The sequence below is a fragment of the Drosophila virilis genome, chromosome X (genome assembly GCF_030788295.1).
Source record: "Drosophila virilis strain 15010-1051.87 chromosome X, Dvir_AGI_RSII-ME, whole genome shotgun sequence".
Lineage (NCBI taxonomy): Eukaryota > Metazoa > Arthropoda > Insecta > Diptera > Drosophilidae > Drosophila > Drosophila virilis.
The window spans coordinates 9486094-9512527 of NC_091543.1; the positions used below are offsets into that span (position 1 = coordinate 9486094).

At 41.5% G+C, this 26434-nt stretch overlaps 2 protein-coding genes and 1 long non-coding RNA gene across 8 annotated transcripts in view; 2 read left to right on the forward strand and 1 right to left on the reverse strand.

Moving 5' to 3' along the window:
- The window catches only part of hep (hemipterous), a 138831-nt gene that overhangs the window by 22100 nt on the left and 90297 nt on the right, over nt 1-26434 (forward strand). The gene's annotated exons all lie outside the window — the stretch shown is intronic.
- Nucleotides 1-26434, reverse strand: part of rsh (radish) — a 136729-nt gene that overhangs the window by 672 nt on the left and 109623 nt on the right. For 4 of the 5 annotated variants that reach the window (XM_032440670.2, XM_032440671.2, XM_032440668.2 and 1 more), the window contains 9 exons: nt 8979-9462; nt 8795-8906; nt 8536-8728; nt 8229-8437; nt 7638-7768; nt 7391-7572; nt 2597-2820; nt 2225-2531; nt 287-499 (listed from right to left, as the gene is read on the reverse strand). In XM_032440670.2, the coding sequence (XP_032296561.1) occupies nt 287-499; nt 2225-2531; nt 2597-2820; nt 7391-7572; nt 7638-7768; nt 8229-8437; nt 8536-8728; nt 8795-8906; nt 8979-9462 (2055 nt within the window). The remainder of the gene's footprint in view (nt 1-286; nt 500-2224; nt 2532-2596; nt 2821-7390; nt 7573-7637; nt 7769-8228; nt 8438-8535; nt 8729-8794; nt 8907-8978; nt 9463-26434) is intronic. The other variant, XM_032440669.2, reaches the window with a different exon arrangement.
- On the forward strand, nt 15871-16503 carry LOC26530766 (uncharacterized). The gene is made up of 3 exons (XR_001449902.3): nt 15871-16028; nt 16080-16307; nt 16373-16503. It is a non-coding gene; the product is annotated as an uncharacterized lncRNA (long non-coding RNA).

Consider the following 26434-nt stretch of genomic DNA (forward strand, 5'->3'; position numbering starts at 1 on the left):
CTATTTTCTATTTCACATGCTTCCATTTCAATTGATTTCATTCGTTTCAATGATACTTCTTTCCCTTAAATGTGTTCCATTTCCAATTGTTGCCTTGTCAACATTTTTTTTTTATTCTTACTAGAACTTTGTCAGTTTTTGCATATGCTTCATTTGAAAGTGCCCCATTTTCAACTATTCTACGCAAGAGCAATAGTATTAAAACATGCTCTGTTCTTGCAGCTGTTTCAATTCCAAGTGTTCCCCTTTCTATTTCTTTCACACGAAAGTCTATTGATTTGCTTACCTGGTATCGAGACACAGGTCAGTGGACAGGTGCCCGTGTGCAGATAGTCCAGGAGCACACGAAACGTATCCGGATCGAATTCGATAATGTTGAATTCCGTTTGGGCTAGCTTGGCCCGGTCCACCTTTTGGGCGTCGGCGCAGACGGAGAGCCGGGGCATGGCCAATTGATTGTTGCCCGGCTTGTCCTTATCCTTGTCTTTACTATCTCTGTCTGCCAGGTTTGGAAGTTGATTTTTTTTTCGGTGTTGTATGTATTTTTTTTTTGTTTTATGGAGTTTTGGTTTTTTTGGTATTCGGTTGACGTGATTTTTTTTTTTTTTTATATTTTTTTTTTTATTTGGTTGAAGGTGGTTTGTGGACGCGAAATTATTAAATTAAACGCAAATGAAAACCATCAAATAAAATTTCAATAAAATTAAATTGCGAAATTAAATAAATGCGGTCAGTTTTGCGGGCGGGAATATCGCACGGTTATTAAGAAATCAATATCCAAATAAATAGCGTTAATTGATTTTGGTGAAGCGAGAGAAAGATGGGGCGAGAGACGGATGTGGGGGGGTGAGGGTTATGGCGGTTGGGTTAGCGTGTGTGATGAAAAATGACAAAAATTTTGATTTTTGTTTAATTAATTTAATGAAATTTGTATTTGTATAGTTTGTATTGTTATTCAATCAATTTTAAATATGTTTTGAACGAGTAAGTTTGGGAAGAAAGAGAGAAAGAGATAGCGAGAGAGGGTAATAGTTGCAGTGTGGTGAGTTATGCAAATTGTTTAATATGTCCAAATTTTAAGAATTTCAAGCATATGCGTTACGTTTTAATTTTATAAATATATTTTGGAAATTTGCATGTTTTGCGATGGTGAATATGAATGTGGTCAGTTTAATGGCATGAAAGTTGAATATAGTCAGTTGCGGTGAGTGTGTTGAGTATGGTCTTGCAAAATATGGATGGTGAGATACGGATGATAATGTGAAATGTGTTGTGAAATATGAGTGATATTTCGTGTGTTCGTGGTGAGTATAGATATGCGAAACATGTGCGTTGGAATTGGAAATTAGTGCAGTATTATTTATAGTTTCAGATATGTTGAATATTGGCAGAAGTATTAATTAACGTCGTGTGTGTAGCATTGAAAAATTGTTGGAGCAATATTAAGTGGGAAACATTGACGGAAATAGGATATGTGTATGATATTTAGCCGATTAGAATACCGATTATGGTGGTGGTGAGTTCAGAGAGGTGGGTGTGCATTAAGCGGTCGATACCGTTAGCAGGACACGTCCAAGGTATTTAAGGCAAGGAATGCCAATTAAAAGGAAGCATATAAGCAAAATAATTGGCATAAGTAAGATTAAATATACATATAAAAAAAAGAGAACATAAGAATTTATTGTTCGTGGAAAAGATTCGGAATGCAAAACAACACGATAAAGGACAAGAACCATAACGCCGAACAGAACGTGAACGACACCAGATGAGCCCGACAATTAACATATGGACAAATTACACATCACATAATAATATATATACATATAATATATGTATATGCATATATCATATATAGAGTACGCAGTTGGGTAGTTTGTGAGGTAGTTAAGGCGTGCGGCGTGCGTTATTTGCGATTTGATTTCGTTGTTAGCCAAGTTGTTAGCAAGTATTAGTGGTAAAACAGGCAGTTACGAAGTTACGTAGTACGTAGGAGCGGAGCCAAGGCGTTATTTAGTAGTTAGTGGGTGTTGTGTGTATATATTAGGAAAATCGGGTACGTTTAACAGAAAGAGCGCAAAAAACGGAGAAAGAGAGAGAGAGAGAACAAATCGAGAGAGAGAGAGAGAGAGAGAGAGAGAGAGAGAGCGAGAGAGAAAGGCAAAAGAGAGAAAGAAAAAAGAACACGCATCGATATTGTTGCATTGCATTGAAAGAAAACTCTTACTCGAACAATCTGTCGATGATATCCACTTCTTTTTATCATCCGGATTCAATTGATTCGTATTCTTATTCCGTATGGATCGACCCCAGCCGGCCGTGATCGTGCCAAGGCGCGAGAACGCCCGCTTAACCATCGGCGATGAGGGCACACTTTTGGGTCGTATAGAATCAGAATCCGGTACGGTTAAATAGTTGTTACTTTTCGGCTTTTGATTTTGCGGCGAGACCAGCGACGGCGCTGGCCGTGCAAATATCTCGGCAACGGGTATCTGCGGTGATCCAAAGCCCGTCTGTATGCCATAAAGCATTTCCTATATATAACAAAATTGCCAAAACTAAAAATCAGAACTTTAAATATGACAAAAACTCTTCCCACCTGAAAGACCCGACTGCGCACACCTAATATGGCGCGTACGCCAATGAGGCGCGCCTTCTGCTTGGACTGGCCCACCAAAAAGACCACATCGAATAGATGGGCATTTGTGAGGCACGATGGCTCGTCGTTTAGAAATACACGCGTAAAGTCCTTGGCCAGTTGATCGTAATCCTCGAACTGATCTCGCACCGAATCCAGCAGCGGTGACGATGGTCGCATGTGGCCTATGTAAAGAAAGGAATATGTCAAGAATTACATTACGTATATGTGCGATTTGGAATGATATATTATGTTAGGAATTATGATACGAATTAATGATTAAAGAGTTAGCTTATGACAATTAAGTAACACTTGTATATATTTAGAGAAACATGCAGTTCTTTATTCTGATGTGACTTTGCACATTCAATTTCCAGTACATGTCTTTCTTGAATGTACCTAAGCTAGATGGGAATCAATGATTATCTCAAACTAGGCTGAGCTTATATGAGAGCTACAAATCAAACGATATACCATGGGTATTATCGATTTACTATCGAATTATATCTTTCACATGATTAACATATCATTTGTACATTCAATTTCACGTACATTTCTTTCTTAAATGTACCTAAACTAGATGGGAATCAAACTTGATCGCACAGCTTGAAACAAGAGCGTCTGAGTTGAGTTTATATGAGAGCTACAAATCTATCGATATACCCTGGGACTTATCGATTTACTATCGATTAATGTCTGAGACATGAAATACAAACCATTTTTACATAGAAATTCAAGCATATTTTATTCTTGAATATACCTCGGTAGGAATCCAACTAGATTTCAAAACTTGGAACAGTCTAAGAAGAGTCTAAGTTTAGTTTATATATGAGCTAAACCTATCAATATACTATCTAGTACTATCTTCAATATTCGTACATTACAATATCTCATACAACTAAAATGATTTCCAATTTAAATGTATTCCCTTTGTTCTAACCAGATTATTATTTTCACGTAAATTACACGGTTAATTATGCAGACATGAAGTTCAGACAGTTAAGTCTGGCATAATACAAATTTTCTCTTCTTCACATTTCTGTGGCTTAGCTTTTGTGGCATGTTAACTAGTGTTAATGTGTCGGAAACAGGCCCCTTTCGATGGCAGCTTGGAACCAGCAAAAGACAGCTTTTAAAAGTGGCTTGCATATTTGTGAAATATTCTCACAAACTTGCTACATCGCTCATTTTCGTTGTTGTTGTTGTTGTATATTGCGGTTGGTGGTGCGTGGCAAGTTAGCAAGCATGGTCGACTAGGAGATACCCTGTGGCAAGGTACACGCGATGCTTTGTAGGTTGTCTTGAATATATTATACAACTTTTGAACAAATATGATAATCTATGTTAGCAATATGTCTCAAAGTTGGGTTTCGACTTAAAGGGAACGTGCTCAAAACTCTAGCTACCCATATGCTGATATACCCCATATATAAATCATGATGCCAGTACAGGGTATATGAACCCTTTGGCCTTTGCAGCTGGCATTTGGCTAAGCCGCAGCCACCTTCACCTGCTGCCCAATTGTAGCATAGCCCAAGTCTGCGTCTCTCTGTGTGTGTGTGTGTGTGTGTGTGTGAGGGAGAGAGAGTGTGTGTGTGAGTGTGTATACAATGTGTCCCATCAATCATACACCGCTTGCTTGTATCTTGCGGATACGAAATACTTGCACATCTACATACAAATATGCCTAATGGCAGTTCTCGAGGTCGCAGCGGCCGTATGGAAATCGTGTTAGGATGCATTTGGCAACGGGCACCTTTCATCTTGTGCAGAGGCCCAAAAGCATTGCCATTGGATTCGATTTCAATTCGATTCAATTCGATTCGATTCGATTCAATTGTTTGGTTTGCATGCAATGGTCGAAGTAACGACCTCACCTGCACCTGATATACCCTGAACCCGGTGAAAGGGGCCAACAAGGGGTATGATGTTTTTGTGCAAATGTATGCAACGGTCAGCAGAAAGCAACCAGAATTGGTGATGTCTGTCTGTCAGAGAGATAGATCGAGTTCGAATCGATAATCCAAGCCACGAAATCGATAAATATCGATGTAAGACCTTTTGAACATATCTAAGCTCGCCGTTTGCTATTGGGTAACTTCCAGTCGAGCAATGCCGATTAGTGTACACTTGTTTATTCAATTTTCATTACATGTTTGCAGGTAAATGCTGGTTATTACCAACAAACACAAATACAAAAAGCAACACAAATACAAGTACACGTAAAAATTGCTAGTGTAATCAATGGCAGACTTTATAAGCGGGCTATGCGGCGATTGGCGATTGCCGGCATTGGGTCAGGGGTCTGGGGTCTGGGGTCTGGGGTCAGGGGTCAGGGGTTGGCACTTAAACACAGCTGCGTTTCGATATGGTTACGATATGTAAATATAATATATGTACATGGTATTTTATTAGCCAATTTGTGTTCTCTGTGTGTTGAACGCTATTTTTTGTTGTTGTTGTTGTTGTTTATAATTAAGGTTTACATTCCTATAATTTATTTGCTCTTTTGCCTTTTGCCAACAGAATTCCTGCCCCGGAAACTTGTTGTAGTTATTACAGTTGATGCTAGGCATTCAGAACTTCCGGTAAATTGGCATAGTTAAGGAATTTAATTGAAACTGTCTGAACTGAAAAGGTTTTTGAGAATGCTTTCGAGTTGATAAAGAGAGTGGGAGAGAGGGCAAGAGAGAGAGAGAGAAAGACAGAGACGAGTGGGAGAGAGTTGGCAAGCGAGAGATACACAGAGAGGAGAGAGATTTCTTTGAATCAGCTAAGGTTTATATATACGATATATATAATCTTGAACAGTATCAACCACAGCCAAGTCGATAAAACCTTGTCTATCTGTTTCTCTATAAACTAGTTGCTGAGTTATTTGGCAATGGACTGCACAGATACTTCTATTTTTTACGATATCTAAAACACATTTCAGGAATAGCCAGACTGGATCCATGTTTCATATACCAGACATGGGATGGATTCGACATATCGATTTGGTTCTCCTTAAGAGATAGCTTTCATATTTTGACCCTATAAAGAACATATATTTAATGTGAACTCGAAATAATCATGTCCGACTATCTGTCTCTCGGCTTGGACACAAAGCTCAACCTATCATAAAATGAACTTATATAAAATCAAAGAAACCTTCATGTCTTCTTCAAGATATCTACAATTACGAGACAAATGCTTCTCACATTGCTGCTAGAGTGTAGGCTATATTTTTGTTAGGGTATTTAAGGTTCGGTATGCTGTGCTTGGTTCTTGTTTTTCTTTCGATTTTATATTAAAGCAGCTAATTGAGTTGTCTTCAAGCTGCAGCTAAGGCGGTTTGGGTGGTGTTGGGGGGTGGGGGGTGGGTGGGGTGTCCAGTTTGGGGGTAGTGTGTGGAACTACTCAGCAGGGAGCACACCGCATCCCCAGTGTGGTCACAAAAGCTATCAATCAATAATTTGCATTATTTTAATATGCATAACTAGTTCGAGTGTGCGTTACGCATATTGGTCGCAAGGGGGGGGGGGGGGGCATAGGGGGCAGCAGAGATACTGGACGCCTGGCCCATTGCTGTCAATTGGCTAACACCTACACGGCTGCGGGTGTGCGTGTGTGTGTGTGTGTGTGTGTGTGGATTGTGCCTCTGCTGTGCATGAATAAATCAAATTAGATTTGTCTTGTTTAATGCAACAAATAAATAACAGAAAATCTAAAACAAATCACAACAACAACAACAGCTCCCAATAGGATGGGCAGACAGTAGGCGATGCGGGTGTGTTTGTATGCGTGTGTGTACGTGTACGTGTGTGTGTGTGTGTGTTTGTGTGTGCTCGGATGAGCTAAGACGGAAAAGATTGACCGCAGCAGATAAAATATACAACATTTCATGCCGGACAACTTAAGATACGCGCTAAAACCAGGCCAAACAGCGCCAGAAGAGGGGCAGGTGGATGCGTGTCATGTGTGTGCAAAGGGAGGGGGGGGGGGAGAGTGGGGGTCGGGGTTGGGCAAAGCTATGCTGTGGCAGCAAACAGATTGTGTTGTAAGATTTGTCACAGCATGCCACAGAGGCTGCGCAGCGCAGTCGCGTCGCGTGCAAACGCAGGCGGATGTGTTAATGGCGGAAACGGAAGTGTAAGCGCGCATGTGTGTGTGCGTGTGTGCGTATGTGTGTGTGTGTGTTTGGCATGGCATGCGGAAGTGCTGCAACAACAATGGCAACGGCAAACAGCAGCAACAACATGGCAAAACGATTAATCATGCAGAGTCGAGAGTCAACAAAGTGAAATGCTGCTGCAAATAGCTGTTAAAGCAGCGGCAGCAGCTGCCACGCCCACAAGCAGCCCGCCCATTTAACAGGTGAAACATTTAAATAACTGACTGTGGGTAGGTGTGTGTGTGTGTGTGTGAGAGAGTGTGTGGGTATACACATACTATGCCTCGCACAGAGGTGCATCACAGAGGCACAGCACAAATTGCAGCGAAGTTGTTGTTGTTGTTGTTGTTGCTGTTGCTGTTGCTGTTGGCGTTGATCAGCGTTGTTGTTGCTGTTGTTGTTGTTGTTGTTGCTGTTGTTGTTATGTTTAGTGTGTGTGTGTGTTGTGCCCAGTGCCAGCTGCTGCTGCTGCTGCTGCTGCTGCTGCTCGTTGCAATTACAATAGCAACAGTTGTTCATGTGTTCATGTTGTTGTTGTTGTTGTTGTGATCTGTTGTTGTCTAGTACTCTGGCATGCAACATTTTGAAATATTCATCCTCACCAATGGGCCGCCAGGAGCCGCGTCTATATGGCTTCGGTATTTGACCAGTTTCAGCATGATTCGATAGATTCATCACCAGATCCTCGAGCATCTGTGAGCGCGTCCGCTCCTGCATTCTGGCAAATTTTGGCGCCGAATACGAGGCGCGCTCCCCATTTACAATTTTCGTTAGCAGCCACTCGCTAAACAGAATATGCTCTTTCATATAATCATTTACAATTGGATTAAGCTGCTGTTTAACACTTACCGAAACATTGGCCCCTTCTCAAAGACCGACTGCTCCCATAGGTAGGGCTTGTAGGCGCCCACCTCGTCGCGTGTGACCACGGATACCTCGTAGCGTGTGGGCTTGTGTTTAATGCGCGCTGAGACACGCACCTGTATTTCGATTGCACACAGAAAGAGCGAGAGCAAGAGAGAGAGAGAGAAAAGAGAGATCCCGTCATGTTGGTAAATCGCAATTCTATCACTATGTTCTTTTTTTTCGGTTTCCCTTAACTGTCGGTCGAATTTTTCCATACATAACACAATTAAATTTTGGACTGCGCATTGATCGCTTGTCAATCAATCAGCGTTTGAACCGGCGACCTTTCGCTTCTCAATTCGACGCTTAGACACGCTGAAGCCAAGCGGGCGCATTCCGTCCCTTTGCTAACTCGCGAATAAAGAAAGGAAGCCGCGGCACCAAGTTTAGCTGTGCGTTGATCACATGTCAATCAGTCAGTCAGGACACACTATTTATATTTATAGGATATGGATATAAAATTGTCTGTCCAGACTGACTGACATTCACTGAAGACAGCTCGTGCACATCCGTCAGATTCAAATGTTGGCTTACCAGTATGAAGGTGTGCAGAAAATGGCTCTTAATGCAGGCGGGACTGAAGCGGGTGTTGTCCGCTTCTAGGAATACCACACAGACAATATCGTTGCCGATGTGCCGTTTGCGTTGAAGCTTCTGTGGGTCATGTTTCTCGTAGGGCAGCAGCGTGGACACATGGAACATGATCTCAATGTTGCGCCAGTTCGTATAAACGGAGAACAGACCTGAGCGCCAGATCCATAATATATAATATATATAAATAGTAATAATGTGTGTAACGAGAGAGTTTAAGGTATTTGGGGCTTGTCGAGATGTCTCTCACCTGTGAGGTCATGCACCGTATCAAGGCCACCTTTGTATTTATCGAAGCCGCGTAAGCGAACGCGGTCGCCGAGCAGCGTGAGGAACTCATCGAAGAGCGGTGAATTTTCATTATTGTCCAGAATTTGCTCTTCGCTATATTGTTCCTCTTTGACGAATATGACGCCGACTTTTAATTCGGATTTTATAAAAACCTTCAGTAAAGAAAATTGCCCAATTAGTTGCCACATACTTATGATAATTCCGTTGTTCGCACGCACCTGATCTAATTTTAATAATTCCTCGGGCGTATCGGGCAATTGTCCTAAGGTTAATGGTGGATTTAAATTAACTTCTTTACCTAAAGATCTAACTACCTCCTCGCGATTATATCTACCAAAAAAAAACAAATGAATTTCAGTTTTGTTAAAATGTTGTTTCGGTTACTCTTGGAGTGCATCTTACCTATCGGCAAACACACAGGAGGCGGGTATCAGTCCATGCACCGTGTAGGAACCGGCGCGCACGAGTATACGAAACTGATCCCGTCCATTGAGCGTCTCCTGTTTGATGGAGAGTATAACGGGGCCCAGATCCTCGTCACTTGTAAAATAATTCCAATGCTCAGTGCCATAAAAGTATTTCTCGTACGTCTCCTGCTCCACAGAGATTAGCTCAAAGGCGCCCTGCTGGTCCCATTGCTCCTCAATGGTTGTTTTTTTGCGCGGACTGGGCGTTGCCTCCGAATCCTCATCGTCCTCATAGAGGTCACTGCATTCACGCTCCAAATACGCATCGCTGGCACTCCCAGCGCGTATATCCTCGTGCTCCGAATCGCTCTCATCCCAAATCGTATGCGGCGTGGGCAGCGTTATTTTCTGTCGTGAACACTCTATCCAATAGCCAGGTGTGGGCATCAAATTATGCGGATACTCCTCGCAAAATTCATCTGCAGCGACAAGAACAAGGGCGAAATTTAAATTAATTGAACTCACTTTGCATAATCTGCCGTTCAAAAATATTTGGGGGACAACATTGGCAAATTGGCTTAATTAAAAGCGAGCGATTTGCCACCGATTCTCAGCATAAGACACATTTTTATGTCTGCTTGAGTTGCGTTGAATTTATCAATTTATCAATTTACCAATTTATCAATTTATCTATCTCTATCTCTATCTCTATCTCTATCTCTATCTCTATCTCTATCGCGAGCGCGAGCGCGAGCGAGCGCGAGCGCGAGCGCGAGCGCGAGCGCGAGCGCGAGCGCGAGCGCGAGCGCGAGCGAGCGCGAGCGCGAGCGCGAGCGCTAGCGCTAGCGCGAGCGCGAGCGCGAGCGCGAGCGCGGAGCGCGAGCGCGAGCGCGAGCGCGAGCGCGAGCGCGAGCGCGAGCGCGAGCGTGAGCGCGAGCGCGAGCGCGAGCGCGAGCGCGAGCGCGAGCGCGAGCGCGAGCGCGAGCGCGAGCGCGAGCGCGAGCGCGAGCGCGAGGCGAGCGCGAGCGCGAGGCGAGCGCGAGCGCGAGAGCGAGCGAGAGCGCGAGCGCGAGCGCGAGCGCGAGCGCGAGCGCGAGCGCGAGCGCGAGCGCGAGCGCGCGCGAGCGCGAGGCGAGCGCGAGCGGAGCGCGAGCGCGAGCGCGAGCGCGAGCGCGAGCGCGAGCGCGACGCGAGCGCGAGCGCGAGCGCGAGCGCGAGCGCGAGCGCTAGCGCAGCGCGCTAGCGCGAGCGCGAGCGCGAGCGCAGCGAGCTCGAGCGCGAGCGCGAGCGCGAGCTCTCTATCTCTATCTCTATCTCTATCTCTATCTCTATCTCTATCTCTATCTCTATCTCTATCTCTATCTCTATCTCTATCTCTATCTCTATCTCTATCTCTATCTCTATCTCTATCTCTATCTCTATCTCTATCTCTATCTCTATCTCTATCTCTATCTCTATCTCTATCTCTATCTCTATCTCTATCTCTATCTCTATCTCTATCTCTATCTCTCTATCTCTATCTCTATCTATCTCTATCTCTATCTCTATCTCTATCTCTATCTCTATCTCTATCTCTATCTCTATCTCTATCTCTATCTCTATCTCTATCTCTATCTCTATCTCTATCTCTATCTCTATCTCTATCTATCTCTATCTCTATCTCTATCTCTATCTCTATCTCTATCTCTATCTCTAGCTCTATCTCTATCTCTATCTCTATCTCTATCTCTATCTCTATCTCTATCTCTATCTCTATCTCTATCTCTATCTCTATCTCTATCTCTATCTCTATCTCATCTCTATCTCTATCTCTATCTCTATCTCTATCTCTATCTCTATCTCTATCTCTATCTCTATCTCTATCTCTATCTCTATCTCTATCTCTATCTCTATCTCTATCTCTATCTCTATCTTCTCTATCTCTATCTCTATCTCTATCTCTATCTCTATCTCTATCTCTATCTCTATCTCTATCTCTATCTCTATCTCTATCTCTATCTCTATCTCTATCTCTATCTCTATCTCTATCTCTATCTCTATCTCTATCTCTATCTCTATCTCTATCTCTATCTCTATCTCTTCTCTATCTCTATCTCTATCTCTATCTCTATCTCTATCTCTATCTCTATCTCTATCTCTATCTCTATCTCTGTCTCTGTCTCTATCTCTATCTCTATCTCTATCTCTATCTCTATCTCTATCTCTATTTCTATCTCTATCTCTATCTCTATCTCTATCTCTATCTCTATTTGTATCTCTATATTTACATCTTGAAGGACAGCTACTTTATTTAGGTTCTAGTTGAATAGTTCAACTAATACCCTGTGCTTCCCACATTGCCAACATTACTATGCAGTTTATACTTCAGTTGAGCATTGTTAAATATGTACACTAATTGGACACATCCTATCATTCATATCTTACAATTGTTGGCACAAGCTGTGAAACTCAGTCGAATGCGCCCGCCTCCCGACCATTGTAATGCCAACTCACCTAAGACCCATCAGTGCCAATTTCAAGTAGGAGCAAAACCGATTAAGGCATAGCCTTCAAATGCTGGCATAGTCCTAACAATGATTGCAGTTGCCTTTGTTTTGGTTGTTGCCCTGATTTGGTCTGCCGCCTCCGCCTTTGCCCCTTGCCCTGACAGACAACAGATGAGTGAAGCCATCTCGAAATGCCACATTAAGTGCAATCGATATGTGTAACTGTAACTGCAACTGCAACTGTTACTTTACTGCAGTTGTATTGTTTAGAGGTAGGTCAAGCAAGTGCTTGGATTAATAATCCGACTGCCTTTGTAGTCATTAGACTCAAAGATATTTCGTAGAGATTTATTTGCAATTTTTGTGTGTTTAATCAGCTTTGTTGTGCGTAAAATATTAACCAACTGGAAACTTGTTTAAGTCTCTCAAGTACTCAAACATCTGCATGTCCAATTAGTCTACTCGTAAAGTTTGTTAGCATTTATTGAAAATTAAATATTGATTTTAGCCAGAGAATTTTTAAGTATGTTCTAGTAACTGAATTTATAAAATGTTGGTTGGTTGGCATTGAACATATTACAATAATTATTCAACTACGTTTGGTCACTAACCAAACAACATATACTTAGATAGGACATGCAGTACAACCAGAGAGGACACACAAAAATCGGCGACATCTGGTCCAAAATCGCGAGCAAGAGAGTAAGATATACATATGATGCTTTGGCTTGCTCTCTTCCATATAATATGTGCGATGGAACGGCATCGCTGTTTGTTTTTTATCTCGCTCCCACTTACTCTCAATCCTCTCAATGCTCTCTCTTTACGTTTAGGGATCCTTTAAATGCGCAGATATTCAATTGTTCTTAAAAGTTGGTGGCATTTCTTTCCTTTTGAAGGGACGGTTTGCCACGTCGATGCGAAATTCTAGCATTTTTGATCGTTATCGTGAAAAGTTTTTGGACTTACTATTCACGCATAATTGCATATTTTGTATATGAATAGAAGAATTTATGGGCTTGTGTGCCTGTTGGTTGTCTGCCTGTCTATTCGTTGAAAATTTGACAAGATTTGAAGTTTTTGTGAGTTCTGATCTTTCGAGCTCAACACACAGACACTTGCCTTTTAGCGTTGTGGAAAGTGATCATCATGCAAAATACTGCATGCTTTTAAATTACATGGAATGCAGAGACAATATATACTTGACTTTGCTTGGGTTTTTCACATTGCAATAAAAGTAAAGGAAAATAACTTAGTTTGTTTCTGACAGTTGAAATCCTAAAAAGTTCTTGTTACGTGCGGTTTCTGTGGCAAGTTGTTGGCTTTGCCAGTTGAAATGGCAGCCAAATTGCTATAAACATAATAATTTAGTGCAATTCAATTAAAATGCAAACACCGCAAAGGCAGCAAATGGTTTACGGCAAGGTGAGCTGAGGCAGCAAGAGCAGCTGCCTCATGAGCCGTAAATGGCGCAAAGATTCAACCACTGATTGAGCTGGAAATTTGATGTGGCTGCCCAATTTGGCTGCGTTCTATGGCGGTAGCTGGGAATTTGATAGACCAGCTCTGTTGGCAGCCTGTGCATAATGTGGCAAGATATGTGAGGCAGGTTGCGAGTTCTTGCCAATAAAATGCTGTGTGGCAGCAACTATGATCTAATTAAGGCTCGCGCTTACCGCAGCATCTAGCAAATGGCATGTGGCATGTGGCAAGTAGCATGTCGCAAGTAGCATGTAGCATGTGTCGTTGCTGTTGCATACTTTTAAGAGTAAGGCGCACAGCTGCTGCCCAAGCGTTGGACGAGGGCCTATATAGCTAAACACACACACACACACACACACAGGGCATAAATGCACACACACACCCACACACACACACACATACATATATATATCTATATATATATATGTATAAACACTCTCACACAGATACAGCCATAAAACAACAACATGTTGTGGCCGCAGAACCTGCTGCCGGAGACGGAAACGTTCGCTGTTTCAGGGCTTGCTGTTGCCTAATTCAAATTTGAAAAGCTCGCAACGTGCGCCGCTAAGTAGGCTATGAATTTGGTTACTGTTGACGCGGCTGCTGCTGCTCTCTTTGTTGTTGTTGCTGCCTGTTTTGCGGTTGTGCCGGGCGCTTCTGCCTCTTACCCAAAGCCACAAACGCGTTTCGAAAGCGCAACCATTTTCCAAACTAGAAAGGCTTATTTTAAGCCCATTTAGTAACTAGCAAACTATTTGCAAACAAGCCTGTTGTGGATGAGAGACTGATTGGCCATCAGATACCCTTTGGCACACCTCTTGGTGGCGAATAAGTAGAGGATTCTTTTCATGCATCCGAACTACCATAAAATAGGGTATGCAGGCTACAGGGTATTTGATGTGGCCTGCGTTAGCAACGTTCTGGTTTAACCACTGCTGACTGTGCATGGGTCGGGCCTGGTACTTTTCTCTGTGCAGGCTTACCCAAAATATTTGATCAAAATTGGTTACACAACGGCAATACCGGCCCTTCACCTGGCCCCAGTGCCATTCATTTGTATTTTTAGGCTGCGCCATTATGAGCTTTTCAGGTGAATTGGATTTACCAAAAAAAAAAAAAAAAAAAAAAAAAAATGCATGATTATGCAATGGCACACCCCTTGTCCGCTGTTAGAAATAAAAATCCTCTTTGGATTTCCATTCGAAGCTGACTGAAGGATTGCAGCTGCAGTTACCTTACAGCAGGACGAGCAACGAGAGAGAGAGAGAGAGAGAGAGAGAGAGAGAGAGAGAGAGAGTAGGGGAATGGGAGATGGAAATAAAGTTGGGGAAGTTTGAACAGAAAAATGTCCAAAGCTATTCCAAAGTTTATTCCTTACTTATTTTCGCTTTGAAAGTAATTCGATATGATCCATTTCCAATAGACTAGATATGGCCCGAGAAGCGGGCGGGGGGCGGTTCATGATATATAGCCATTCCGTTTATATCTTAAGCTCGATGCAGGGCAATAGACAAATCTCTGGGCCGGCATTTCATTTGCCATTTGCTCGGCTGTCTGTCAGCGTTGACACTTTTGCGCCGCAATTCGGCTGTGTCCCACTTCTAGCCCCCAAACCACCCGCTGACCGCACGCCGTAAAATGTCGAGCATTAAACCAATTGGCCATTATGCCACGCTCTGTTGCCCCCAAACCGAAGCTGGACTGAGTTTATGGGTACGTCCATCAATCATATGTCTAAAAGTGATGCGCGCCACGTGTTGGCAGCCCAACGATTTCCGATGACGATGGCGATGACGATGTCCCCGGGGAAGCGGCCACAAGTTATCACCCACAAAAGTTATCGAACACTCTAATGTATGGGCCACATCGATGGGCCGCACTCAATTTGCATTGGCGTCAGTTCCTAATGCGTTTTGCGTTTGCCTACAAAAGGGATAAAACCGCAAATTGAATCTCTAAAGTGCGACCAGCCCCCCTCAATGTGTGTGCGTGCATATAATGCTGAATAAACTTTAATGCAGAATTAGGGAATTACATCTACCCCAGGCCGACGAGTTTAGAAGGGCACGAGTTTCTAATGCCCCAACAGTTTCAGAGTCAACAGTCAACAGAGTTTTTAATGCACAGCGAGAAGCAGCTATATTCTGAGCGATAAGTTATGATTAGGGTAAGAATAGTCGACCATATTCCTTTTTCTTTACACTCTGTTTCTCCCTTTACTTCACTTTTGGGCATTAGCTTCGCGTTTCAGCTGAGCTCTTGTTATAGCTGTCGCTTCTCGCTTTATTTATAGCTGAGTTCTAGTTTTGGCTTTTGCTTCTTAGATTGCACTTTTTGCTTCTACTTATTTCTTTTTGCAGCTTTAGCTTTTCGCTAAGCTATCGATTATCTTTTGCCTTTTAGCTCTCATATCTATTCATATGCTTTTTTGTGTATTACTTGACTTCACAGTTCGCTTCTCCCTTCAGCAGCTGTTAAGCGTTTGTGTTTTCAATTCGTTTCTCGCTAATGTTTCGCTTTTTGCACCTTTTTGACTTGACTTACACTTCTGCTACTTTACAAATTTATTTGATGCAATTCAATTTGTCGCTTCTCGCTTGACTTTTCATTCAAGGCGCTTTTTTCGTTGCAGCTTATTTATTTATTTGCTTTTCGCTTCTCGCGGTTTTTATTTTCAAACTTGAGTTCTTTCTTTACTTTTAATTGGTTTCTCGCTGTCGCTTAAACTTCTAGAGAAGCTGACAGCTTTTAGTTTAAGTTTACTTCTTGTTTCACTTCCTGCTTCTTACTTCGCTGTCCGCCTAGATCTAGTCAGCTTTTCTTTGGCTGATAACCGCATACAATTGTAGACTTCAATCAATATCCCATTGCTAAAACCTTCAAAATAGGTTTATTGTCGGCTACGACTGGCTCTACTCAACAGAGCTCATTTTCATTTTAGATCTTGTGATGTTCGGGTCGAAAACTAAAATTTAGAAACCATACAAACCGAAGAGAAATTTTATTTCAATAGAAAAAACGAAAATAAAACAAAAAATGGTTTTAAAGCAAACACAACTTCGATAATGTCTTGGGTAAGTTGGTCCAATTGTCATAGATATTCAATGACATCTTTTTCTCTGAAGGACAACTACAGAGTTCGAGCACATTGAAGACGTTAGGGTTTTAATGCAAAATTCATAGAACGGCATCGACACAATTGGCAAGTTACTTATACACTATACAAAATGTTTACTTGTTCTGGTTAATGATTGACTATGATTGACTATGATTGACTACGATTGATTACGATTGATTCCAATTGATCATCTGGGGGCATAATGCATAATATGCCAAGGGAGGCTTTTCAACTTGTGAGTATGCTCCACAAATATTGAAGTGGAAATACCCTTAACTAACAGCCCTGATATTTTTGCAGTGAGTGTTGAATAACGTTGAAATGTTGAACGAATTTCTTTTCAAGCTTTTTCGTTTGATTCCAATGTATTGTTAAATAAAATGCAATGGAAATGTAAATAAAAAAATCAAAAAAAAAATGAAAAAACTAAATAGCCAAAATAATGCTTTATCTCTTGAAATGTGGGCCCCATGCAGAAGGCGCAAGTTTCGCTTGCGAAACATTTTATGCCAGCTTCTGTAGCGCTGCGGGCGTCTCAATTCGGGCGATGCCTGTGGCAAGCGCGTTACGTATACGCCGCATGGGTCGCACTGATAGCTGTTTATCAATCACACATTCGATCAACTGTTATTAACATACGTGAAATGCAGTTGCGGTAAGTGGCATGTGGCATGTGGGGCTGTGGCAACTTGCAAGTGACAGGTGAGTACGAAAACGTGACTCGGACTCCCCCTGCTCCTTCCGAGACTCGTCAATGCCAAATTCCATTTGTTATTTTTATATATTTAAATTTTAGTCGGGGCTTAGCTTCTAAATTAATTTGCCATTTGAATAACTCTTCATGACAGTTATAAATCTGTCAAAATTAATTTGTTTAGTTTTTGACTCTTGATAATTAGCTGGAATACCTTTTTTTAGACCTCAATATGGAGATTGAAGGAAAGTGAACGCATGCGTCCTGAATCCTTTCTGAATCGCTCTTGATACCAATATGGTGGCACTTTAATTTAATTGAATTATGGTATTTATAATTCGTGAATAAAACATTTATTTCAAACAAATACATATAATACATATATGCACAGATTTTTGTGGCATGCTGCATGTGAAATTTGGATTTGGGTTTCTTTTAAAAATCTGTTTTATGTAATTTTGTCTATTCAGATTCGCAGAAATCTACACGAGAGCATTATGTGGCAATCTTTTGGGGCACTCGCTGTTTGCGACGCCATTCAAAGGATTTCCGCTTGCGCAACGGGAGGGTGCATGTGGTGGTAGGCGTGGCTGCCACGCAGCTTTGGCTGCGGCTATGGCTGTGGCTGTGGGCATGATGCTTCTGTTGTTGGTCGCGTTTTTGTCGGTTTGATGGCCGCAATGCTGCCTTTGTGAGCAGCCCCTGCAAAACAATGCAAAGCAGCTGACAACAACACGCACTTAACATGGCTAACAACTGCAAGAACAACAAGCGGCAGCTGCCACATAATGTTGCCACGTTGCAATGGCACGCCCTGCCCTGCCATGCACACATTGGCATTCAATGTGACCTTAGAGTGCTGAAACAGGTGCTTCTCTCAATGGGGAAATGACACAATGAACTGCGGAATGCATGCAACACAATGTTGTAAGTGCAACTAGTAGTTACCTTTTATGACGTAACCCAATACTTAGATCCCCTTCAGCAAATGCTTTGCGAACAGGTCAAATAGTCAAAGTTTATTTTCTATCCAGAGCTCGCTGAACCAAGACTGGTCACTGTTTTTAAGATATTCTGATTAAAGCCTGGATTGGATGAAGAATAGCCGAATCTTAGCCAAAATTAATATGGTAAGCGGTTCGGCTTATGATGCGAACCAACATGGCTCTCCTTGGGGCTGTTTTAATGAAAATATTATATTTTCTATGTCTATATTTCCAAATAGAATTTTTGGTTTGATTGTCGTCTACCAAAAAGTATATAGCTAAACGCACTAGTTTGAATTGTTTTCTTTTTGGTAAGATATGATAGTGGTGTCTTACAGTTTGACAGCCATTAGCTTGGAGTTTACAGTTTGAGAGTAACCAAGCTCACACACACACACACACACACAGAGTAGTGTCAAGTTTGTGCAGCTTTAAATGACACGCAATGTTTCAACTTGTTTTAAGTTCTTGTAAGTTTACACAAGTTGGAAACTGTTTAAGAAAAACTTGATTAAAAATCTTTTTTCATTTTGCAAGCATGCACAAGTGTTCCGATTCCGCGTGTTCCTGCATTGCAACAGTGCTTGTTGATTGAATTCTTTGGCCTCCATTCAATAAATCTTGAATAATTGTTAGACATGTTTGATTTCGGGTTTGATTTGCTGTTGCCGTTTTTTTTATTATTATTATTTTCTTTTTTTTTTTTTTTTTGGTGGTTTCAGCTTTCTCGAGTTGGGTTCTATCGCGACGGGGCCATCAACTTTGTTCATTGCATGAGAATTAAGTGCCACAATCCTCGTCATTGTCATTTTACAAGGTGTGGGGGAAGGGGGGATTGCTGGGCTGTTCCCAAAGCCCAGCGACAAGTCAAGAAGCACATTTGACTTTTTTATCTTTGCCTTCTATTTGAATTTGTTGCGCATCGTTTCGCATTTCGTTTGCTTTTCACTTTTTATATATGTATATATTTTATTTTTTTGTTGTTGTCGTTTGTTCTTTATTGTTGGGAAGGGGGCGTGATTTTTAGCGCGTTTTTTTTTTTTTTTTTGCAGTTTTTGTTCGCATTGATGTTGCCTCCTCCGGCAAACGCCGGTCGCTCCCTGGCCCTTGGGCTGAATATATGTCTGCCTTTTGGTTTATTTGTTCTCTTGATGCTCGTTCAGCCTAAATGGAGGACACTTGAGGCATCATTAACGATGTCAATGCCGACAATAAGGTCAGCAAATAAACATTATAAACATTAGCATGAAAATACAAAGTGCCCACGGCATGGTCAAGAGGGGGACAGGGCGTGCCCAATCCACCCCTCAATTCTCTCGCCCCAAAATGTACTTTCTATATTCCGGTTTTATTTGCATTTGATGGTTGATTGCTAATTGCCTGGCGAGGGGGGTTTAGCCCAAATGGATATTGAATTGAAGTAGCAAGTGCCTTTTTACTTTACACTAGCAACGCATTGCTAGGCTTTCCCGACGACACCATTCCCCCTGCTCGCTGCCATGCTCTGACACCAGCCAGGCACATGGTAAAAACGTCAGATGCTCTGGCATTTCCCTTTTAACCGCGCAATGTGTCGCCAAATGCTGGTGCTTGTTATCAAAGTTGTATACCCAACCACCATGCAAAAGCGAGTAGTCGAGTGAGACAACAATAGGCGAGCAGAACGACAATCCAATTGATAAAGCGCATAGAAATCAAACACCACCAAAAATCCATTGGAAACTTGGGCTCAAAACTGGTCGCACTTTCAATACCTTTTCTTAAATAAACAATCTAACAGAAAGCATTGTACACATGTCAGCAAAATTCACTGAAACGTGTGGAATTGAAATTTTTTCGCCAGCTAAAAACGTATGGAATTGATAATTGTGCGCAAAATTTCGATTTATTTAAGACAAAACCGTCTAGAACTAAAGTGGAATTAGGAATTGGAAGTGAGATGCAAAAGAGATATCCAAAAAGATATCAATTCCACTTGTTCCTAGTCGAACAGGAACTAACGGAATTGGGTAGTTTTAGTCTTTGGGTAGTTCCAGCCAACGAAACAACGGAACGCCCTAACCATGATAATTGCAAGTGGAACCTAAATCTCTTTGGACAAGCTAAGTACTTGATTACATTAGAAGGGAAACCAGAGCTGAAATTCTGTTGTTGTCGCTGCATAATAATTGATAGAATACAAAGTACTTCAAAGCGAATAATTTCGCTGGCGTTTCGCACTTGAAAACGCTTTGGATCGGAAATGGTTTTGCATAGCGATATAAAAACGAGCGCTTGAAAAAATATCAACAAAAAAAAAAAAAAAAAAAAAAAATAGAGAGAAAAAAAGAAATGGGGAAAAGAAAACCCTCAAAAGTCGATGACAAAGTTGTGATAACCTTTTAGAAATAGGGCAACAGAGGCAAGGCTCCGAATACAAAAGGAAAACGTAAAAAAGCGGAACGAAAAGCGTTTTTCAATTTCCAGCAGCAACGTGACCGAGTTTTCCACGTGCGATTCGATGCTAGCGAACAACTGAGTGTTTCGAGTGGGTGTGAGTGAGTGGGTCAGTGAATGAGTGTGTAAGCATGTGAGTGTGCGTGAGTGTATGTGTGTGTGTGTGTGTGTGTGTGAGTGTGGTTGAACGCATTTAGATGATCGCATTAACAGCATTTCCATCTATGCATTTTATTTCAATTCACTTCACTTGCCATTAAACACTTTTTTCTCTTCTCCTTTTTTCTTTGCACTTTTTCACATGCCGCTGTCCATTTTTGATTGGTTTCACTGTAGCCTGGCATATATATACTTATATATATATATATATATGTATGATTTACGGTCGGACCTTGGGCCGTCGCACTCACTGTAAGAAGTAACACCAAGCGGTTGAGAGGACGCTCTGATGATTACATTTTACAGCGGGCGTGACGTCATTTCAGCTTGTGACGTGTTGCACGTGTGTGTGTGTGTGTGTAAGTGTGTGTGTGTGTGTGTGTGTGTGTGTGTGGCATGTGCCCTCTGTCAGTTGCATGCCCCAGCCCTAATCATTAAGATTAAAAACTTAAAAGTAAATTTGCGATAGAAATCTGTACAAAGGCAAAACACAGAGAAGAGCCGCAAATAAAAAAAAAAAATGCTGCTCATCTACGCGTAAGCACGAAATTTCTTTATTATTAATTTGAGAACCTGCAAAAAATGAACAAAATAATGCCAGATAATAAAAGCGACAGAGATTAAAGCGCCAAAAAATCAAATAAGAGACAACGACACAAGACCATAAAATGAACAACAAAAAAAAAAAAAAACAAAAAATTAAGAAGCGAAACAACAATTTAAATTTGAAGCGGATTTAAAACTTGGCTGCAACTCGGTTCCACAATGTCAGGAGCAGCAGGACAAGGGGTTACAGCTACAGCGAGTTCGCGATAAGGCAGTCAAAAGTCTGCTTGCGGGTGGGGGAGGGGGGGGGGTCGGTTAGTGGGTTGGGGGTTGGGTCGAGCATTTGGGGCCACGCTGGACTCTTAACTGGCTGTTGGCGGTCAGGTCCGGCATGCATTTGCATAAATGTCAACTAATTTTGTTGCCAACGCTGTTTGCGCTGTTTAATCAAAATGATGATAATGCTGACTACCAGCTCAACACACACCTGCACGCGCACACCCCCACACACTCACTCACACACACACACACGCAATCTGCTGTCCAGGGGCACTTCAAAGCTAACAGACGAAGCGGCAAGGTTTGAGGTGTGTGTGGTTGAAACAGCAATTTATAGGGCAATTATGGTCAGCGGCCGCAGCGGAAAGGGATGGCGCTCAGATTAGTAAAAACCATAAAAAAAAAAAAACAATTTAGATTTTTACAATTTTATCGATTGTTATTTATTAATATTCCCTTCGATTATAAGCAATCATATTCTGGATCGCACTCACTTAAGTAGAATATCTAGAAATATCTCGATTGCAGTCGATTAAATATTCAAAGCGATATTTATCGATTTTAGTCGAGCATGTTTTCATTAATGCAAGACTTAATAAAAAACTTTGACTTTCTAATAGCAAATCAAAATACAAATAAAATCAATAAGAGATGCCAGTCAAATATATTTTAAATGTTTACCCACATCAGTCGACAAATTGCTTTCAAAACCGAGAACATGACTGACTGCAAAGTTGGTAATATCTTCGGCTAGACACTACGTGTATTTCCAGGGCTCACTAAAATTCAAAGACAACTTTCTTAAAACTTGCCAAGGCACATTACTATAAGATTAAAAAAGACAAAGCGATGAGAACGTGTGCCTTAAGCGCGTTAAGTCTAAATACGGAACAGCAAAAACAAAACCTACTGCCTCCACGATGCCAAAGTACTTATTAAAAAACAACAAAATCTTGAAAGAGAAATACTTGGTGAATGTCAAGGCAATCAGGTCGACAAATGAATACACTAACAATGCGACACCCTTTAACAGGCTATGTTATTGGCACGTTAACAGCGCGACGTTAACATAATGAAAGAGTAGAAGTGATATTTTGGAGATTAAGCTATTTTTTTTCTGGTGAAGCTTAACAGAGAGGAAAGACTAGGCTAAAGTCTCAAATTATCTAGCTATTGAATTACCTCGTAAATTATATTGGACATACATAAATGGATTATTTACGTTTGTAAATGTGACCTTAACAGTGTATGTTAATCGAGATTGAACATAAATATGTTAAGTGCGTTCTGAAAATAGGCAATATCTAGATATTTATATACTCGATATTTAGATATTAATAAAACTCGTTATACCCAAAACTTTTGAGATTCGAAAAGCCCATCAATTATGATTTTGATTTAATTTTATCGCAATTTGTATTCTCGATTAAGTTTTTGGTTTGTTGGGCTTGCGGTTTGGCGTATGTCAAAGGCTGTGAATACAGCTGGCTTCCCATTTTTTTTTTTTTTTGGTTAGGGTATGGCCAAAAATGGCAACATACAGCGGTGCGGCGGTAACGGAAAATTGGAAATTCATGTTGACAAGTGACGCAACAGCGACGTCGCTGCCGGCGTTATGTACGTGACGGCAATTTCAATTTTCGAATTATGCGCCCGCAACAACAGCAACAACAAATGGAATAACAACAACAACAACAACAACAACAACAACAAAAGCAAGTGCAGAAGATTATTGAAATATTTTTCTTTGTTGCGGCAGCATTGTTAACACAATTTGCAATGAAATGCACCGCAGCGACGCGGACGGCGACTACGACGCCGGCAGCGACACCGGCAGCGCAAAGGGCAGCAACAACACGTCGTATACGTAATCAGCAATTAAAGTTTATTGCCTTCAAAGTGTTTGGGCGTCCGCGTGCGCAACGCATTCCAAACTCATGCATTCATTCATGCATGCATTCATTCATTCATGCATGCATTCATTTATGCATTCATTCATGCCACACGCAGTGGCATCGAAAATGCAATGAGCATGTCGCCAGAGGCAGCAGCGGGTTACTATCGAGCCACCGCAGTCCCAAAAGCGTAAGAGCTGCAACACCAGCCGCTGGCCACAAATTGGCAAAACTGTCGCCGCTCTGCGGCTAATCAACTTGCAAATTGGCCAATAAACTTGCTGGCCGCAAAGCGTTGGACCGAACGATTTTATTTTTATTTTTATTTTTTTGAACCCGAATCCATTGAAAAAGGTTGCTGTACAAATGCATGTAACACTTGGAAGAAAGCAATTCCGAACCCATAAATAACACAAATTTCATATTTAGTAAATAGTAATATAAATATATAAACAGAAAAGTTCACATTTTGTTCGATACCTAATACCATTTTTTTAAGCATAACCTTTAAATTTTTGGTTTTTTAGTATAGTATAGTCTTGAGTAGCAAAGTATGCTATAGTCTAGTATAGAATAAATTAACAATTTTCTACTTTTTGTATTCCTTAATTTGTTATTTAAGGCTTTGTTCTTTTGTATATACACATATGCATGCCATATTTTGTTCTTTTTATGTCGTATAATTTCAATATGATCGGACTATAAGCACCGAATGAATTTTCCTTAAAAATTGTGGGACTAAGAGAAGATGAAGCACATTCTTGTATTGTTTTTGTATGTCAAGAAGGAAACAAAAAAGTTTGTAATGCTTCTTTTGCGGTTGGATCAGGGTATCCCCCAGTCGGGCATACTCATTTAAGGGCACTCTGTGTCTTTGACATGCAAAAATTTCGAGTGTTGGGGCGTGCGATTTTGATTGGTTGCTTTTTTTTTTGGTAGTGGGGGGTGGGGGGGTGGCACACATTTCATCGTAGCGCTAGTCAAGTTTGATTGGAATGTTAAGTGAAGCGTTTTTTCACGTGACATCAACTGAGAACAAAATTTATGCCACAATATTCAACCAGGGTTGAAGTTTTACCACCATGGCTCAAGTGGTTGCTGGGACACAGAACTGAACCAGTGTTGAACCAGTTCATTTGAAGCGGAAGGAAATTTTGTGACTGATAATTTTCATTGTGTTTAATGAAATAAATAAAAATTTGTGGAACATAAATAATTCAATTTTAAAAGTTCCGATGAAGTGCTGGAATAGTTGCTCTTGAACAAAAAATTAACCAGAATAAAACCAGTTCATTTGGTGCGGAACTAAAGAATATAAGCTAATTGTCGAAAGAGGTATTTGACATCGACTACATAACTCATAAAATTGAATCTCCGTTGAACCAGTTTATTTAAAGCTCGTTTTTGTCCTGACTCATAAAATTAAATCACTGTTGAACCAGTTCATTTGAAGCGGTATGAAAATGTTTGGTTTGTAGCTCAAATCACTTTATAAATTCGAACATGTGCTGAACCGGTTCATTGAGTGCACAACAAGAAAATATTAACTGCTTGTCAAAAGAGGTAATTGACATTGACTTCATTTGACACAAAACTAGTTCCAAAATTGAGCTGAACCACTGTTGAACCAGTCCACTTGAGGTTCCATTAGAGATTTGTGGCTGCTTTTCAGATAATTGTAATATAACTTGAGACGTTTAGTTCCAAAAACTTGGACCGGGCAAGGCCGGAAAATAGCAGCTAGTAAAAGTAAATAATGGAAATGGGCTCCATCAACATAGCTTTTATACTAAAGTTGGGCATTATAAGTTTGCGGCTCACCGAGATGTGAACTGTGAAAGACTTTATGAATTATTAAACAACTGCAAAAGCGTTTTGGCCAAAAATGTATGAAGAGTTTGTTGTTGAGGCATGTTTAAGGACATATTTAAAATAATATGTACGCACAACAGAATACAATATGTCAGCGTAGTTTTCAACTTGTGAAAGTTTTGTCGAGACTCGTTTTAGAAATTGACACAAAATAGCTAAAACTTGAGTGCAGATGACACAAGTTTCTGTCAGTTTCAATTGTTTGCTGTCTCTCGCCTGTCGCCTGTCACAATGTCTGGGGATGGTTTAGGGCTGTCTTAGGTATTACGAGGGAGGAATGGGGCGAGCGGCGGCTGGCAGCGTGGCATAATCACTTGGGATACATAATGCGAACATATATAATTCCTCGTACCTGCAGCTTGCGACTTAAGATTTTGTCAATTTGCTTATGCGCGACAAATCGCATGAGCCTAGCCATCAACTCGCAACTGCCACACGGCGGTGAAGCAGAGACCAGGAGGCGGGCTGTTGTGCCCGGAGGGGGGGGGGGGGGGGAATGGTTGGTGTTGGTTGGAAAACTTTCAGCTGGCAGCTGTTGCGGGCGTTCTTGCGGCTTTTGCTTTGTGCCACTTGCCTGGTGCCTCGTAATGAAGTGCTAAATTATGCTAAATGTGTGCGGCAAAATGTGATTTGAGCCATGTAAAAGTGTTGGTCGGGGTGGGGCGGTGAGGGGTGGTGTTTTGGCAGAAGCGAAGCAAAGAAAAGGGGCTGCGGCCAAGACTCATTCAAGGGTTAATCAATAATTCTGCAGTGAATTCAATTCTTAATGATTCGAAAGGACTTGCTGTTATATAAAAACAAATTACCTTCAACTAAATTGACTTTCATGTGCACAACAAAAGAGAGGAGTGTGTGTGTGTGTGTGTGTGTGTGTGCTTTGGGGGGCGCGTAAGGAACTGGGCAGGAAATGTGGATGTTGTTGCCAGGAGGGGAATGCTGGGCTTGTTGAGCGCTTGAACAAATTTTGTATGCGTCATTGCTTCAATTACAGCAGCAGCGACAACAATAAGCAACAGATTTATGATTTCTCTAGCTGAAACCTAATGCCAACACCCCCACGCACAGCCACAGCCACAGTCACATTCACAACCACACCTACACCCACATACACGCCTGAGTGGAGGGACATCGAAGCACCTAAATGTATGCAAAGTGAGCTAGAACGTTCGCTGCAGCCGGAAATTGGTTGCTTCCGTCGCCGAGAAGCCCAAACGGAGACCCATCCCCTTGCCACCTTCCCATTCTTCTGATGAAATTCCCCCTTTGCACATAACAGAGGCCGCAAAAGTCGAGGGACTGGGTACGTGCGCAGTGAGAGAAATCTGCGTGTGTCTTAGTGTAACTCAATGCCAAAGTAAATGTCAAAGTCTATTGCAAAGTCTGAGTCTAAGTGTAACTCTAGCTCTAAGCCTAAGTCAAAGTCTAGGTCTAACTCTAAGTCCTAAGTCTAAGTCAAAGTGAATGTCTACGTCTTAGTCTTAGTCTAACTCTAAGC